Raw genomic sequence first — 14375 nt, 5'->3', positions numbered from 1 at the left:
ACTTCGCTAAATTAGGAATGAGATGTGCTGACATTCACTTTGTCCATCGTACCGAGTCTACCTACTTGATTGATTGATTGATTGATTGATTGATTGATTGATTGATTGATTGATTGACTGATTGATTTATTGATTGAATGACTGATTGATTGATTTATTGACTGACTGACTGACTGATTGACTGACTGATTGATTTATTGACTGACTGATTGACTGTCTGACTGATTGACTGACTGATTGATTTATTGACTGACTGATTGACTGATTGATTTAATGACTGACTGATTGATTTATTGATTGACTGACAGATTGATTTATTGACTGACTGATTTATTTATTGACTGACTGACTGATTGATTGACTGACTGATTTATTGACTGAATGACTGACTGATTGGTCAGTCGGTTGGTTGACCTACCTTGATTGACTGACTGATTGATTAACTGACTGACTGATTTATTGACTGACTGACTGATTGATTTATTGACTGACTGATTGACTGTCTGACTGATTGACTGACTGATTGATTTATTGACTGACTGATTGATTTATTGATTGACTGACAGATTGATTTATTGACTGACTGATTTATTTATTGACTGACTGACTGATTGATTGACTGACTGATTTATTGACTGACTGACTGACTGATTGGTCAGTCGGTTGGATGACTTACCTTGATTGACTGACTGATTGATTAACTGACTGACTGATTTATTGACTGACTGACTGATTGATTTATTGACTGACTGATTTATTTACTGACTGACTGATTTATTTATTGACTGACTGATTGATTGACTGACTGATTTATTGACTGACTGACTGACTGATTGATTGACTGACTGATTGATTAACTGACTGACTGATTTATTGACTGACTGACTGATTGATTTATTGACTGACTGATTTATTGACTGACTGACTGATTGATTTATTGACTGACTGATTTATTTATTGACTGACTGACTGATTGATTGACTGATTGATTTATTGACTGATTGACTGATTGATTGACTGACTGATTTATTGACTGACTGATTTATTGACTGACTGACTGACGGACTGATTGATTTATTGACTGACTGATTTATTGACTGACTGATTGATTGACTGACTGACTGATTGACTGATTGATTTATTGATCGATCGATCGGTCGGTCGGTCGGTTGACCTACTTTGATTGACTGACTGATTGATTTATTGACTGACTGACTGATTGACTGACTGATTGACTGACTGACTGACTGACTGATTGACTGACTGATTGACTGATTTATTGACTGACTGACTAATTTATTGACTGACTGACTGATTTATTTATTGACTGATTGACTGATTTATTGACCGACTGATTGATTGATTTATTGACTGACTGACTGACTGATTGACTGACTGATTGATTCATCGATCGGTCGGTCAGCCGGTTGGTTGACCTACCTTGATTGACTGACTGATTGATTTATTGATTTAATAATTGACTGACTGACTGACTGACTGATTGACTGACTGACTGATTGATTTATTGATTTATTGACTGACTGACTGATTTATTTATTGACTGACTGACTGACTCATTGACTGACTGATTTATTTATTTATTGACTGATTTATTTACTGACTGATTGACTGCCTTGTTGACTGATTTATTGACCGACTGACTGACTGATTGATTGATTTATCGATCGGTCGGTCGGTCGGTTGGTTGACCTATCTTGATTGACTGGCTGATTGATTGATTGATTGATTGATTTATTGACTGACTGACTGACTGATTTATTTATTGACTGACTGACTGACTGATTGACTGACTGATTTATTTATTGATTGACTGACTGATTGACTGATTTATTGACTGACTGACTGATTTATTGACTGATTGACTGACTGTTTGACTGATTGACTGACTGATTTATTTATTGACTGACTGATGGATTTATTGATCGATCGGTCGGTCGGTTGACCTACCTTGCGGACCCACTGGGGCATTGTGTGTGTACTGGGAGAGCGGTGGTGTGTGTTGATGACGATGACGGTGATGACGATGGAGGCTATGACGAAGACCATGGTGAAGAGCATGTACTTCCCAATGAGAGGCACCGCACTGGAGGTGGAGGGGATGAGCTCCACGATGACCAGCAGAAACACAGTGAGAGACAGCAGGACAGAGATAGACAGGGTCATCTTCTCACCTGTATGGAACAGAGACACTGGTGTCAACAACAACAACAACAACAACAACAACAACATTAACAACAACAAGACCACAGTCAGAGAGAGCAGGACAGATAGACAGGGTCATCTTCTCACCTGTATGGAACAGAGATACTGGTGTCAACAACAACAACAACATCAACAACATCATCAAGAACAACAACAACATCAACATCATCAACAACATCATCAACTTTAACAACAACAACAAGACCACAGTCAGAGAGAGCAGGACAGATAGACAGGGTCATCTTCTCACCGGTATGGAGCAGAAACACAGGAGTCAACAACAACAACAACATCAACAACAACAACATCAACAACAACATCAACATCAACAACATCAACAACAACATCAACATCAACATTAACCACAACAAGACCACAGTCAGAGACAGCAGGACAGATAGACAAGGTCATCTTCTCACCTGTATGGAACAGAGACACTGGTGTCAACAACAACAACAACAAGTCCACAGTCGGAGACAGCAGGACATATAGACAGGGTCATCTTCTCACATACAGAGACATGGTTAGAGGAGTCCAACACAACAAGACAGCAGTGAGAGACATATAGACAGGGGCATCTTCTCACATACAGAGACATGGTTAGAGGAGTCCAACACAACAAGACCACAGTGAGAGACAGCAGGACAGATAGACAGGGTCATCTTCTCACATACAGAGACATGGTTAGAGGAGTCCAACACAACAAGACCACAGTGAGAGACAGCAGGACAGATAGACAGGGTCATCTTCTCACATACAGAGACATGGTTAGAGGAGTCAAACACAACAATACAACTCTAAAACCACTGACATATGTGATCTATTCAAACAGATGGTAACACTCTCAGGACTATTTATTGAGAAACTGTTACTGCCTTTGTGAAAACGTTCGACAGACCCAATTGGTCCAGGGCTTGTGGGGATTGTTGTTTTATATGTATTGTACTGTACGTGAGTGAGCCAAGAAAATACACATTTCCATTATATGTAAATGTGGGGAAATTTGTGAATTTGAATTTTCAGCAGGTCTACCAGAGTCAGTGGGGAGGTAGAAGACCAGTCCAGTCAGGAAGGAGAACAGCAGGCTTACCAGAGTCAGTGGGAAGGAGAACAGCAGGCCTACCAGAGTCAGTGGGGAGGTAGAAGACCAGTCTAGTCAGGAAGGAGAACAGCAGGCCTACCAGAGTCAGTGGGGAGGTAGAAGACCAGTCCAGTCAGGAAGGAGAACAGCAGGCCTACCAGAGTCAGTGGGGAGGTAGAAGACCAGTCTAGTCAGGAAGGAGAACAGCAGGCCTACCAGAGTCAGTGGGGAGGTAGAAGACCAGTCCAGTCAGGAAGGAGAACAGCAGGCTTACCAGAGTCAGTGGGGAGGTAGAAGACCAGTCTAGTCAGGAAGGAGAACAGCAGGCCTACCAGAGTCAGTGGGGAGGTAGAAGACCAGTCTAGTCAGGAAGGAGAACAGCAGGCCTACCAGAGTCAGTCAGGAAGGAGAACAGCAGGCCTACCAGAGTCAGTGGGGAGGTAGAAGACCAGTCTAGTCAGGAAGGAGAACAGCAGGCCTACCAGAGTCAGTGGGGAGGTAGAAGACCAGTCTAGTCAGGAAGGAGAACAGCAGGCTTACCAGAGTCAGTCACGGTGTAGAAGACCAGTCTAGTCAGAAAGGAGAACAGCAGGCCTACCAGAGTCAGTCACGGTGTAGAAGACCAGTCTAGTCAGAAAGGAGAACAGCAGGCCTACCAGAGTCAGTCAGGGTGTAGAAGACCAGTCTAGTCAGAAAGGAGAACAGCAGGCCTACCAGAGTCAGTCACGGTGTAGAAGACCAGTCTAGTCAGAAAGGAGAACAGCAGGCCTACCAGAGTCAGTCAGGGTGTAGAAGACCAGTCTAGTCAGGAAGGAGAACAGCAGGCTTACCAGAGTCAGTCACGGTGTAGAAGACCAGTCTAGTCAGAAAGGAGAACAGCAGGCCTACCAGAGTCAGTCAGGGTGTAGAAGACCAGTCTAGTCAGGAAGGAGAACAGCAGGCCTACCAGAGTCAGTGGGGAGGTAGAAGACCAGTCTAGTCAGGAAGGAGAACAGCAGGCCTACCAGAGTCAGTCAGGGTGTAGAAGACCAGTCTAGTCAGGAAGGAGAACAGCAGGCCTACCAGAGTCAGTCACGGTGTAGAAGACCAGTCTAGTCAGAAAGGAGAACAGCAGGCCTACCAGAGTCAGTCAGGGTGTAGAAGACCAGTCTAGTCAGGAAGGAGAACAGCAGGCTTACCAGAGTCAGTCACGGTGTAGAAGACCAGTCTAGTCAGAAAGGAGAACAGCAGGCCTACCAGAGTCAGTCAGGGTGTAGAAGACCAGTCTAGTCAGGAAGGAGAACAGCAGGCCTACCAGAGTCAGTGGGGAGGTAGAAGACCAGTCCAGTCAGGAAGGAGAACAGCAGGCCTACCAGAGTCAGTCAGGGTGTAGAAGACCAGTCTAGTCAGGAAGGAGAACAGCAGGCTTACCAGAGTCAGTCACGGTGTAGAAGACCAGTCTAGTCAGAAAGGAGAACAGCAGGCCTACCAGAGTCAGTCAGGGTGTAGAAGACCAGTCTAGTCAGGAAGGAGAACAGCAGGCCTACCAGAGTCAGTCACGGTGTAGAAGACCAGTCTAGTCAGAAAGGAGAACAGCAGGCCTACCAGAGTCAGTCAGGGTGTAGAAGACCAGTCTAGTCAGGAAGGAGAACAGCAGGCCTACCAGAGTCAGTGGGGAGGTAGAAGACCAGTCTAGTCAGGAAGGAGAACAGCAGGCCTACCAGAGTCAGTCAGGGTGTAGAAGACCAGTCTAGTCAGGAAGGAGAACAGCAGGCCTACCAGAGTCAGTGGGGAGGTAGAAGACCAGTCTAGTCAGAAAGGAGAACAGCAGGCCTACCAGAGTCAGTCACGGTGTAGAAGACCAGTCTAGTCAGAAAGGAGAACAGCAGGCCTACCAGAGTCAGTCAGGGTGTAGAAGACCAGTCTAGTCAGGAAGGAGAACAGCAGGCTTACCAGAGTCAGTCACGGTGTAGAAGACCAGTCTAGTCAGAAAGGAGAACAGCAGGCCTACCAGAGTCAGTCAGGGTGTAGAAGACCAGTCTAGTCAGGAAGGAGAACAGCAGGCCTACCAGAGTCAGTGGGGAGGTAGAAGACCAGTCCAGTCAGGAAGGAGAACAGCAGGCCTACCAGAGTCAGTCAGGGTGTAGAAGACCAGTCTAGTCAGGAAGGAGAACAGCAGGCTTACCAGAGTCAGTCACGGTGTAGAAGACCAGTCTAGTCAGAAAGGAGAACAGCAGGCCTACCAGAGTCAGTCAGGGTGTAGAAGACCAGTCTAGTCAGGAAGGAGAACAGCAGGCCTACCAGAGTCAGTCAGGGTGTAGAAGACCAGTCTAGTCAGGAAGGAGAACAGCAGGCCTACCAGAGTCAGTGGGGAGGTAGAAGACCAGTCTAGTCAGGAAGGAGAACAGCAGGCCTACCAGAGTCAGTGGGGAGGTAGAAGACCAGTCCAGTCAGGAAGGAGAACAGCAGGCCTACCAGAGTCAGTGGGGAGGTAGAAGACCAGTCCAGTCAGGAAGGAGAACAGCAGGCCTACCAGAGTCAGTCAGGGTGTAGAAGACCAGTCTAGTCAGGAAGGAGAACAGCAGGCCTACCAGAGTCAGTGGGGAGGTAGAAGACCAGTCCAGTCAGGAAGGAGAACAGCAGGCCTACCAGAGTCAGTCAGGGTGTAGAAGACCAGTCTAGTCAGGAAGGAGAACAGCAGGCCTACCAGAGTCAGTCAGGGTGTAGAAGACCAGTCTAGTCAGGAAGGAGAACAGCAGGCCTACCAGAGTCAGTGGGGAGGTAGAAGACCAGTCCAGTCAGGAAGGAGAACAGCATACAGGGGATGATGACGTTGACGATGAAGTAGAGAGGCAGCCTCAGCATCAGGAAGTGGTAGGTGATGTCCAGGTAGGGCGTGTCAGGGCAGCAGGCATAGTACACCCAGTGCTTCCAGCTCCTATAGTCCTGCATCACCCACTCACCACTCTCCATGAAGTTACTCAGGTCAGGCCGGTCGTTGTCCTAGAGGGGGGACAGGGGACGGGTACAGGGCTAGGGTCAATACTTTACTGGTTAAATTAAGATAAGATATACTTTATTAGTTCATATGGGATGACAATTATTTTTTTCCCATCCCCTCCAATATACACAAATACACATTATGCTGGAGAGGCTGGTTTAAACTATGTGGGAGCATACAACAGGTGCGGCTATTTCTACTCCTTTTCATGGGATTGTTACTATTTCTACTCCTTTTCATGGGATTGCTTCTATTTCTACACTTTTTAATGGGATTGTTACTATTTCTACTCTTTTTCATGTGATTGTTACTATTTCTATTCCTTTTCATGGGATTGTTACAATTTCTACTCCTTTTCATGGGATTGTTACTATTTCTACTCCTTTTCATGGGATTGTTACTATTTCTACTCCTTTTCATGGGATTGCTTCTATTTCTACACTTTTTAATGGGATTGTTACTATTTCTACTCTTTTTCATGTGATTGTTACTATTTCTATTCCTTTTCATGGGATTGTTACAATTTCTACTCCTTTTCATGGGATTGTTACTATTTCTACTCCTTTTCATGGGATTGCTTCTATTTCTACTTTTTTTCATGGGATTGCTTCTATTTCTACACTTTTTAATGGGATTGTTACTATTTCTACTTTTTTCATGGGATTGTTACTATTTCTACTCCTTTTCATGGGATTGCTTCTATTTCTACACTTTTTAATGGGATTGTTACTATTTCTACTCTTTTTCATGTGATTGTTACTATTTCTATTCCTTTTCATGGGATTGCTTCTATTTCTACTCCTTTTTCTGGGATTGTTACTATTTCTACTCCTTTTCATGGGATTGCTTCTATTTCTACTCCTTTTTCTGGGATTGTTACTATTTCTACTCCTTTTCATGGGATTGCTTCTATTTCTACTCCTTTTTGTGGGATTGTTACTATTTCTACACTTTTTAATGGGATTGTTACTATTTCTACTTTTTTCATGGGATTGTTACTATATCTACTCCTTTTCATGGGATTGTTACTATATCTACTCCTTTTCATGGGATTGTTACTATTAAAGCTCCTTTTCATAGGATTGTTACTATTTATATTCATTTTCGTGTGATTTTTTCTATTTTACACCCCGGACCTGGAACATTTTCAGATGTGCTTTTTGGATATTTGTGCTTTTCAAACCTCTCACCGGGTTGACCACTACCAGGTTGCCGTCGTAGGTCCAAGTCCCCAGCTTCATACTGCAGTTCTGCAGGTCGAAGGGGAAGTGAAGCACAATGATCTCACAGTAGCTCTTAAAGATGGCCGGAGGGTTCCAGGTGATCAGACCTGTGTGCTCCAGCAGCACCTTGGTCTCATGGACGATTGCAAAGTCTCCATCTGCACTGCAGGAAGTGGAGAGGATTGACTCGTTAGCATCGGAGTCAATGGATTCCTATGGGCTCTGGCGTTAGCCTGCTAAGCTAACCAAAGTCTCCATCTGGACTGCAGGGATAAATTGACAAATGTCGTGGAAATTCAGTACTGAGAGAGACTTGGTCATTTCTTCAATCGTCTTTATTTAATATTGATTATTAATTATTGCAATAATGAAACCGTCAGCCCAACAGTCTTGACCATTGGACTGAGAGCCTTCCCTTTACAGACAATGCACTGTTTATATAGCTACTATCCAGAATACTTTGTTCCACCCCTCCCATATAGATTGGGGGCACCATAAGCCACTTTGGGTTCATCCTCTGGTCATCAGCTGTCTCCCAGATGCCAGGATAATCAGAAGTACTGAGGCCTTTGTTCTGTTCCTCCAGGCGATCTCTATCTCAGTTAAAACCACCCCACATCCTGTCCATGGAATACATCTTTCTCAGTGCACCACTGATCATAGAATATAATGTGTCAGTACAGATGTATCACCCTCTAGTATAACCCATGTCCTCAGTGCCCAGACTAGCTGCAGGAAGCTAGAGTGGACACCATGAAAACTCAGCTTTAGCAGGCCAGTCTTACTCTTAGTTAAATACTGAATCGTTTACTATTAATATCAAACAAATGAGGTAAGTAAGTCATTTTTCTATTACACCTATTAGCATCAGAATCAATGGATTCCCGTGGGGAATTGTGTTAGCCTGATTAGATCATCAGGGAATGCTGAAAACATCTCAATTATGACAAACATGTTGTTTCAGGGGTGATGGACAAAAAGTCAGGTAGATTAAAGACAACCAGTTAAATGTAACTAAATGGCATCAAAAATTTAATCTACGTAATTCCCCAAATATATTATTTAATGAGAGGGCCATAAACAATAACTAGTAATGTTGCATACTCAAAGGCTAAAATCTCACCTTTCTGGTAAAAAATAGTGATAAATTGCTGAGGTGTCGTCACTTTGGAGGACATAAGTACACAGTACAAATATGAAACCAATTTGATTAAAATATATTATATGATGTATTTCCTATTCAACAAAACTGTTTGAATAATTTTACCAGGCAAGTCAGTTAAGAACAAATTCTTATTTTCAATGCCGGCCTAGGAACAGTGGGTTAACTGCCTGTTCAGGTGCAGAACGACAGATTAGCACATTGTCAGCTCGGGGGTTTGAACTTGCAACCTTCCAGTTCCTAGTCCAACTCTCTAACCACTAGGCTACCCTGCCACCCCAAATAAGGCTTGAAATGACTTATATGTTTTCTAAACATAGCATAATCAAATGATAAAACCACTAACTATAATATTTCACCTATGACTGTCTCTCTCTACCGCACCTGCTGTCTCTAACTCTGAATGTTTGGCTATTTAAAGCCAACTGACATTTACTCCTGAGGTGCTGACCTGTTGCACCCTCTACAACCACTGTGACCTTGACCCTGCTGGTCATCTAGGAACGTTTGAACATCTTGGCCGTGTTCTGTTATAATCTCCACCCGGCACAGCCAGAAGAGGACTGGCCACCCCTCAGAGCCTGGTGCCTCTCTAGGTTTCTTTCTAGGTTCCTGCCTTTCTATGGAGTTTTTCCTAGCCACCGTGCTTCTACATCTGCATTGCTTGCTGTTTGGGGTTAAAGCTGCAGCTGTCTAAGGCACTGCATATTAGTGTTAGCGGCGTCACTACAGACACCCTGGTTCGATTCCAGGCTGTATCACAACCGGCCGTGATTGGGAGTCCCAATGGGCCCAGCGTCGTCCGCGTCAGGGTTTGGCCGGCTTAGGCCGTCGTTGTAAATAACAATTTGTTCTTAACGGACTTGCCCAGTTAAATAAAGCTTAAATAAAGAAAACATTTAAATGTGATCCCCTTTGGTCTCTATCACTAACTGCCCTTCAGGAATAGACTGGCTTCTGAAAAGGTATTATCTAATAGGCCTCATCAAGTCAATGAATACTGTACATCGGTCAAAGTAAAAGCGTGGACTTGTTCTTACTTGTTATAGAGCACGAGGTCAGGACGCCAGATGTCTGTAGAAGGGATTCTGATCTTCTTAATTCCATTATAATCATCAGGGTTCCACTTCAGATTCACATCCTCCCATATCTGAGTACAACACAACCTCCCATATCTGAGTACAATACAACCTCCCATATCTAAATACAACACAACCTCCCATATCTGAGTACAACACAACCTCCCATATCTGAGTACAACACAACCTCCCATATCTGAGTACAACACAACCTCCCATATCTGAGTACAACACAACCTCCCATGTCTGAATACAACACAACCTCCCATATCTGAGTACAACACAGCCTCCCATATCTAAATACAACACAACCTCCCATGTCTGAGTACAACACAACCTCCCATATCTGAGTACAACACAACCTCCCATGTCTAAATACAACACAACCTCCCATATCTGAGTACAACACAACCTCCCATATCTGAGTACAACACAACCTCCCATATCTGAGTACAACACAACCTCCCATATCTAAATACAACACAACCTCCCATATCTAAATACAACACAACCTCCCATATCTGAATACAACACAGCCTCCCATATCTGAGTACAACACAACCTCCCATATCTGAGTACAACACAACCTCCCATATCTGAGTACAACACAACCTCCCATGTCTAAATACAACACAACCTCCCATATCTAAATACAACACAACCTCCCATATCTGAATAAAACACAACCACAAAAAAAGTGTGGTTTAAATTGAAGAACAAAAACGACATTGAGAAGAACGACACACGCAGGTCAGTGAGAAACCATACCTGTTTCAGACGCACATTACTGGTCACAATTTGATTGACTTCATCCTGACAAAGACAAGGGAAGATACTTTGTATAAGAAGGAGACGAAGAAGAAGGACAAGAAGAAGGAGAAGGAGAAGGAGAAGAAGAAGAAGAAGAAGAAGAAGAAGAAGAAGAAGAAGAAGAAGAAGAAGAAGAAGAAGAAGAAGAAGAAGAAGAAGAAGAAGAAGAAGAAGAAGAAGAAGAAGAAGAAGAAGAAGAAGAAGAAGAAGGAGGAGAAGAAGAAGGAGAAGGAGAAGAAGAAGAAGAAGAAGAAGAAGGAGAAGAAGAAGAAGAAGAAGAAGAAGAAGAAGAAGAAGAAGAAGAAGAGGAGGAGAAGAAGAAGGAGAAGGAGAAGGAGAAGAAGAAGGAGAAGAAAAGGGAGGAGAAGAAGAAGGAGAAGAAGAAGGAGGAGAAGAAGAAGGAGAAGAAAAAGGAGGAGAAGAAGAAGGAGAAGAAAAAGGAGAAGAAGAAGGAGAAGAAAAAGGAGGAGAAGAAGAAGGAGAAGAAGGAGAAGAAGGAACCATGTCCAGTCCTATAAGCAGTCCTATATTCCTCACCACACTAATGAGCTGGATGAGCTGCAAGCCTACGGTCACCACCACCGGATCTCTGAAGTGATTGACAGGGCGGACCACCTTGTTATAGCCGGTGAACAGGGTTTTAACCAGACGTGTCTCATCTTCTGAACACCTGGCTGAACCTGCAGGGAACACACACACACACAGGGGAACACACACACACACACACAAACACACACACACACACCGAAGATGAATAGTCAAGGCTATATCTAATATAGACACACGCACACACTCAAATATATATTTGATATCTGAGAAAGCACATGGGGAACTCATGAGAACCCAGGTATAGAAGTGTTCTCTTCATTTATTATTATTATATATTATTTATATTATTATATATTATTTATATTATTAGATATTATTATTATTATATATTATTTATATTATTATATATTATTTATATTATTAGATATTATTATTATTATATTATATTATTATATATTATTATTATTATATATTATCTTAAGTGAATAACCACACTTTATAAGTCCTCTAAAGTAAGTGGGCATACTTTAAGCCTACTTGTTGTAGTGTCGGCTTAGCGCTGATGGGGCTGAAGCAACAATGCAGAGAGCAGCTGAGTCAACGTGGACCAGCAGGAATTCATGACACATACACCAAGCATTTATCAGGCTGGGAAAGATGATCCACCAGGACTATTCCTATTTTTAGAGACCATGCTGTTAGTTAAGAGTTGTTCTGGATTATCACAACGTTTATAGACTCGGAAGTTGATATTATCACACATTATATACCCCATTATCCCACATTATATACCTCATTATCACACATTATATACCTCATTATCCCACATTATATACCTTATTATCCCACATTATATACCGGATTATCCCACATTATATACCTGATTATCACACATTATATACCCCATTATCCCACATTATATACCTGATTATCACACATTATATACCTCATTATCCCACATTATATACCTCATTATCACACATTATATACCTCATTATCCCACATTATATACCTGATTATCCCACATTATATACCTCATTATCCCACATTATATACCTGATTATCACACATTATATACCCCATTATCCCACATTATATACCTGATTATCACACATTATATACCTCATTATCCCACATTATATACCTCATTATCACACATTATATACCTCATTATCCCACATTATATACCTCATTATCCCACATTATATACCTCATTATCCCACATTATATACCTCATTATCACACATCATATACCTCATTATCACACATTATATACCTCATTATCACACATTATATACCTCATTATCACACATTATATACCTCATTATCCCACATCACATACCTCATTATCCCACATTATATACCTCATTATCACTAACTGGCTACATCCTATTCTACCATTGAAAATGATCCTATAGAGATCCGTGCCATACCAAATATATCTACACAATTGTATACATTTAAGTAACTTCGTAACTCCCTTAAAAAACCTGCTCTGCATTTTGGTTGCAAAAAAGAAGACACTCTGAGATTTACACACAGCTCTAGATGGAAGGAGGGGCATTGCACTTGTACCTGTCAATCATGTCCTCTCTGGTTTAACGTAAGACCGACTCAAAACTGACTCTGCAACGTTGATATGTTTATCCAGTTTGGGTTGAATAACAAGTGATTCATTTCAAAAGTGTTTCTGATCAATAAAAACTACAATCAAACACACATCAGCAGAACTGGTATAGGTGAAAAGGTATATAGGTAAAGCATTCCAAAAGGTTATAACTTACCTGCTAAAACAACCAGAATCCCAACCAGAAGAGGGTGTACCTTCAAATAAAACATCTGTTCAATAATATGACCGTTTATATTTTCTATGACTGTTTATATCTTTATAACCTGGTATCTAACCTGCTCTGTTCTCTTCCCTGTTCTACTCTGCTCTTCTCTAGTCTGTTCTACTCTGTTCTGCTCTTCTCTTCTCTAGTCTGTTCTACTCTGTTCTGCTCTACTCTGGGCCTCAGAGTAATCTTGTAACAGACTAGATCCTATCCCAACATGGTCTCTCTCTGCTGATCTGTGCTCTACTCTGCTCGGCTGTGGTCTCTGGGGCAGTAGGACTGAGCTATTGTTGAACCCCCAGTAGCAGCCAGACAGCATGTGGTACTGGGGGACAGCTGGGAGCGCCACTCACTGGGAGTATGAGAGGTACTTTCACACGTGCTGCTTCTCCTGTATAGTCAGGATGTCATGGTCTACTCTGCTCGGCTGTGGTCTCTGGGGCAGTAGGACTGAGCTATTGTTGAACCCCCAGTAGCAGCCAAACAGCATGTGGTACTGGGGGACAGCTGGGAACGCTCACTGGGAGTATGAGAGATACTTTCACACGTGCTGCTTCTCCTGTATAGTCAGGATGTCATGGTCTACTCTGTCGGGGACTCACCAGAACCACAAATATCCCACTGGGCACAGACACCAGTTCAACGTCTAGTCTTGATTTACATTTGGTTGAGTTGTCAACTAACGTGATTTCAACGTGAATTCAACAAAAAAATGTCACCCTGATTTAGGTTCAAACTTGGGTGAAAAACCCCACAAAATTCCCTTACATTGATGACTTTTTGCAAATCCAGTTTTTCACGTTGATTCAAAGTCATCACATTGAATTGTTGTTGTGGAAATGACATGGCAACAACGTGGATTCAACCAGTTTTACCCAGTGGAGTGGGTGTGAACAGCAAGGACTTTACAGACACTGTGGAAATGACATGGCAACAACGTGGATTCAACCAGTTTTACCCAGTGGAGTGGGTGTGAACAGCAAGGACTTTACAGACACTGTGGAAATGACATGGCAACAACGTGGATTCAACCAGTTTTACCCAGTGGAGTGGGTGTGAACAGTAATGACTTTACAGACACTGTGGAAATGACATGGCAACAACGTGGATTCAATCAGTTTTACCCAGTGGAGTGGGTGTGAACAGCAAGGACTTTACAGACACTGTGGAAATGACATGGCAACAACGTGGATTCAACCAGTTTTACCCAGTGGAGTGGGTGTGAACAGTAATGACTTTACAGACACTGTGGAAATGACATGGCAACAACGTGGATTCAACCAGTTTTACCCAGTGGAGTGGATGTGAACAGCAAGGACTTTACAGACACTGTGGAAATGACATGGCAACAACGTGGATTCAACCAGTTTTACCCAGTGGAGTGGGTGTGAACAGTAATGACTTTACAGAAATGTGGAAATGACATGGCAACA

At 42.6% G+C, this 14375-nt stretch overlaps 1 protein-coding gene across 1 annotated transcript in view; it reads right to left on the bottom strand.

Annotated features, from left to right (window-relative positions):
- The window catches only part of LOC124024559 (acetylcholine receptor subunit alpha), an 18897-nt gene extending 5585 nt beyond the window's left edge, over positions 1–13312 (bottom strand). The window contains exons 1-7 of the mRNA XM_046338474.1: positions 12892–13312; positions 11096–11238; positions 10517–10561; positions 9710–9819; positions 7475–7670; positions 6049–6286; positions 1969–2192 (exon numbers count right to left, since the gene is read on the bottom strand). Of these exons, the coding sequence (XP_046194430.1) occupies positions 1969–2192; positions 6049–6286; positions 7475–7670; positions 9710–9819; positions 10517–10561; positions 11096–11238; positions 12892–12946 (1011 nt within the window). The 5' untranslated portion in view covers positions 12947–13312. The remainder of the gene's footprint in view (positions 1–1968; positions 2193–6048; positions 6287–7474; positions 7671–9709; positions 9820–10516; positions 10562–11095; positions 11239–12891) is intronic.
- Between the last annotated feature and the right edge of the window lie 1063 nt (positions 13313–14375).

This window comes from Oncorhynchus gorbuscha, unplaced genomic scaffold (genome assembly GCF_021184085.1).
Source record: "Oncorhynchus gorbuscha isolate QuinsamMale2020 ecotype Even-year unplaced genomic scaffold, OgorEven_v1.0 Un_scaffold_1925, whole genome shotgun sequence".
In the NCBI taxonomy this organism is placed as follows: domain Eukaryota; kingdom Metazoa; phylum Chordata; class Actinopteri; order Salmoniformes; family Salmonidae; genus Oncorhynchus; species Oncorhynchus gorbuscha.
Note: the sequence above shows the minus strand (reverse complement) of the source record. Positions and strands in the feature narration are given on the sequence as shown.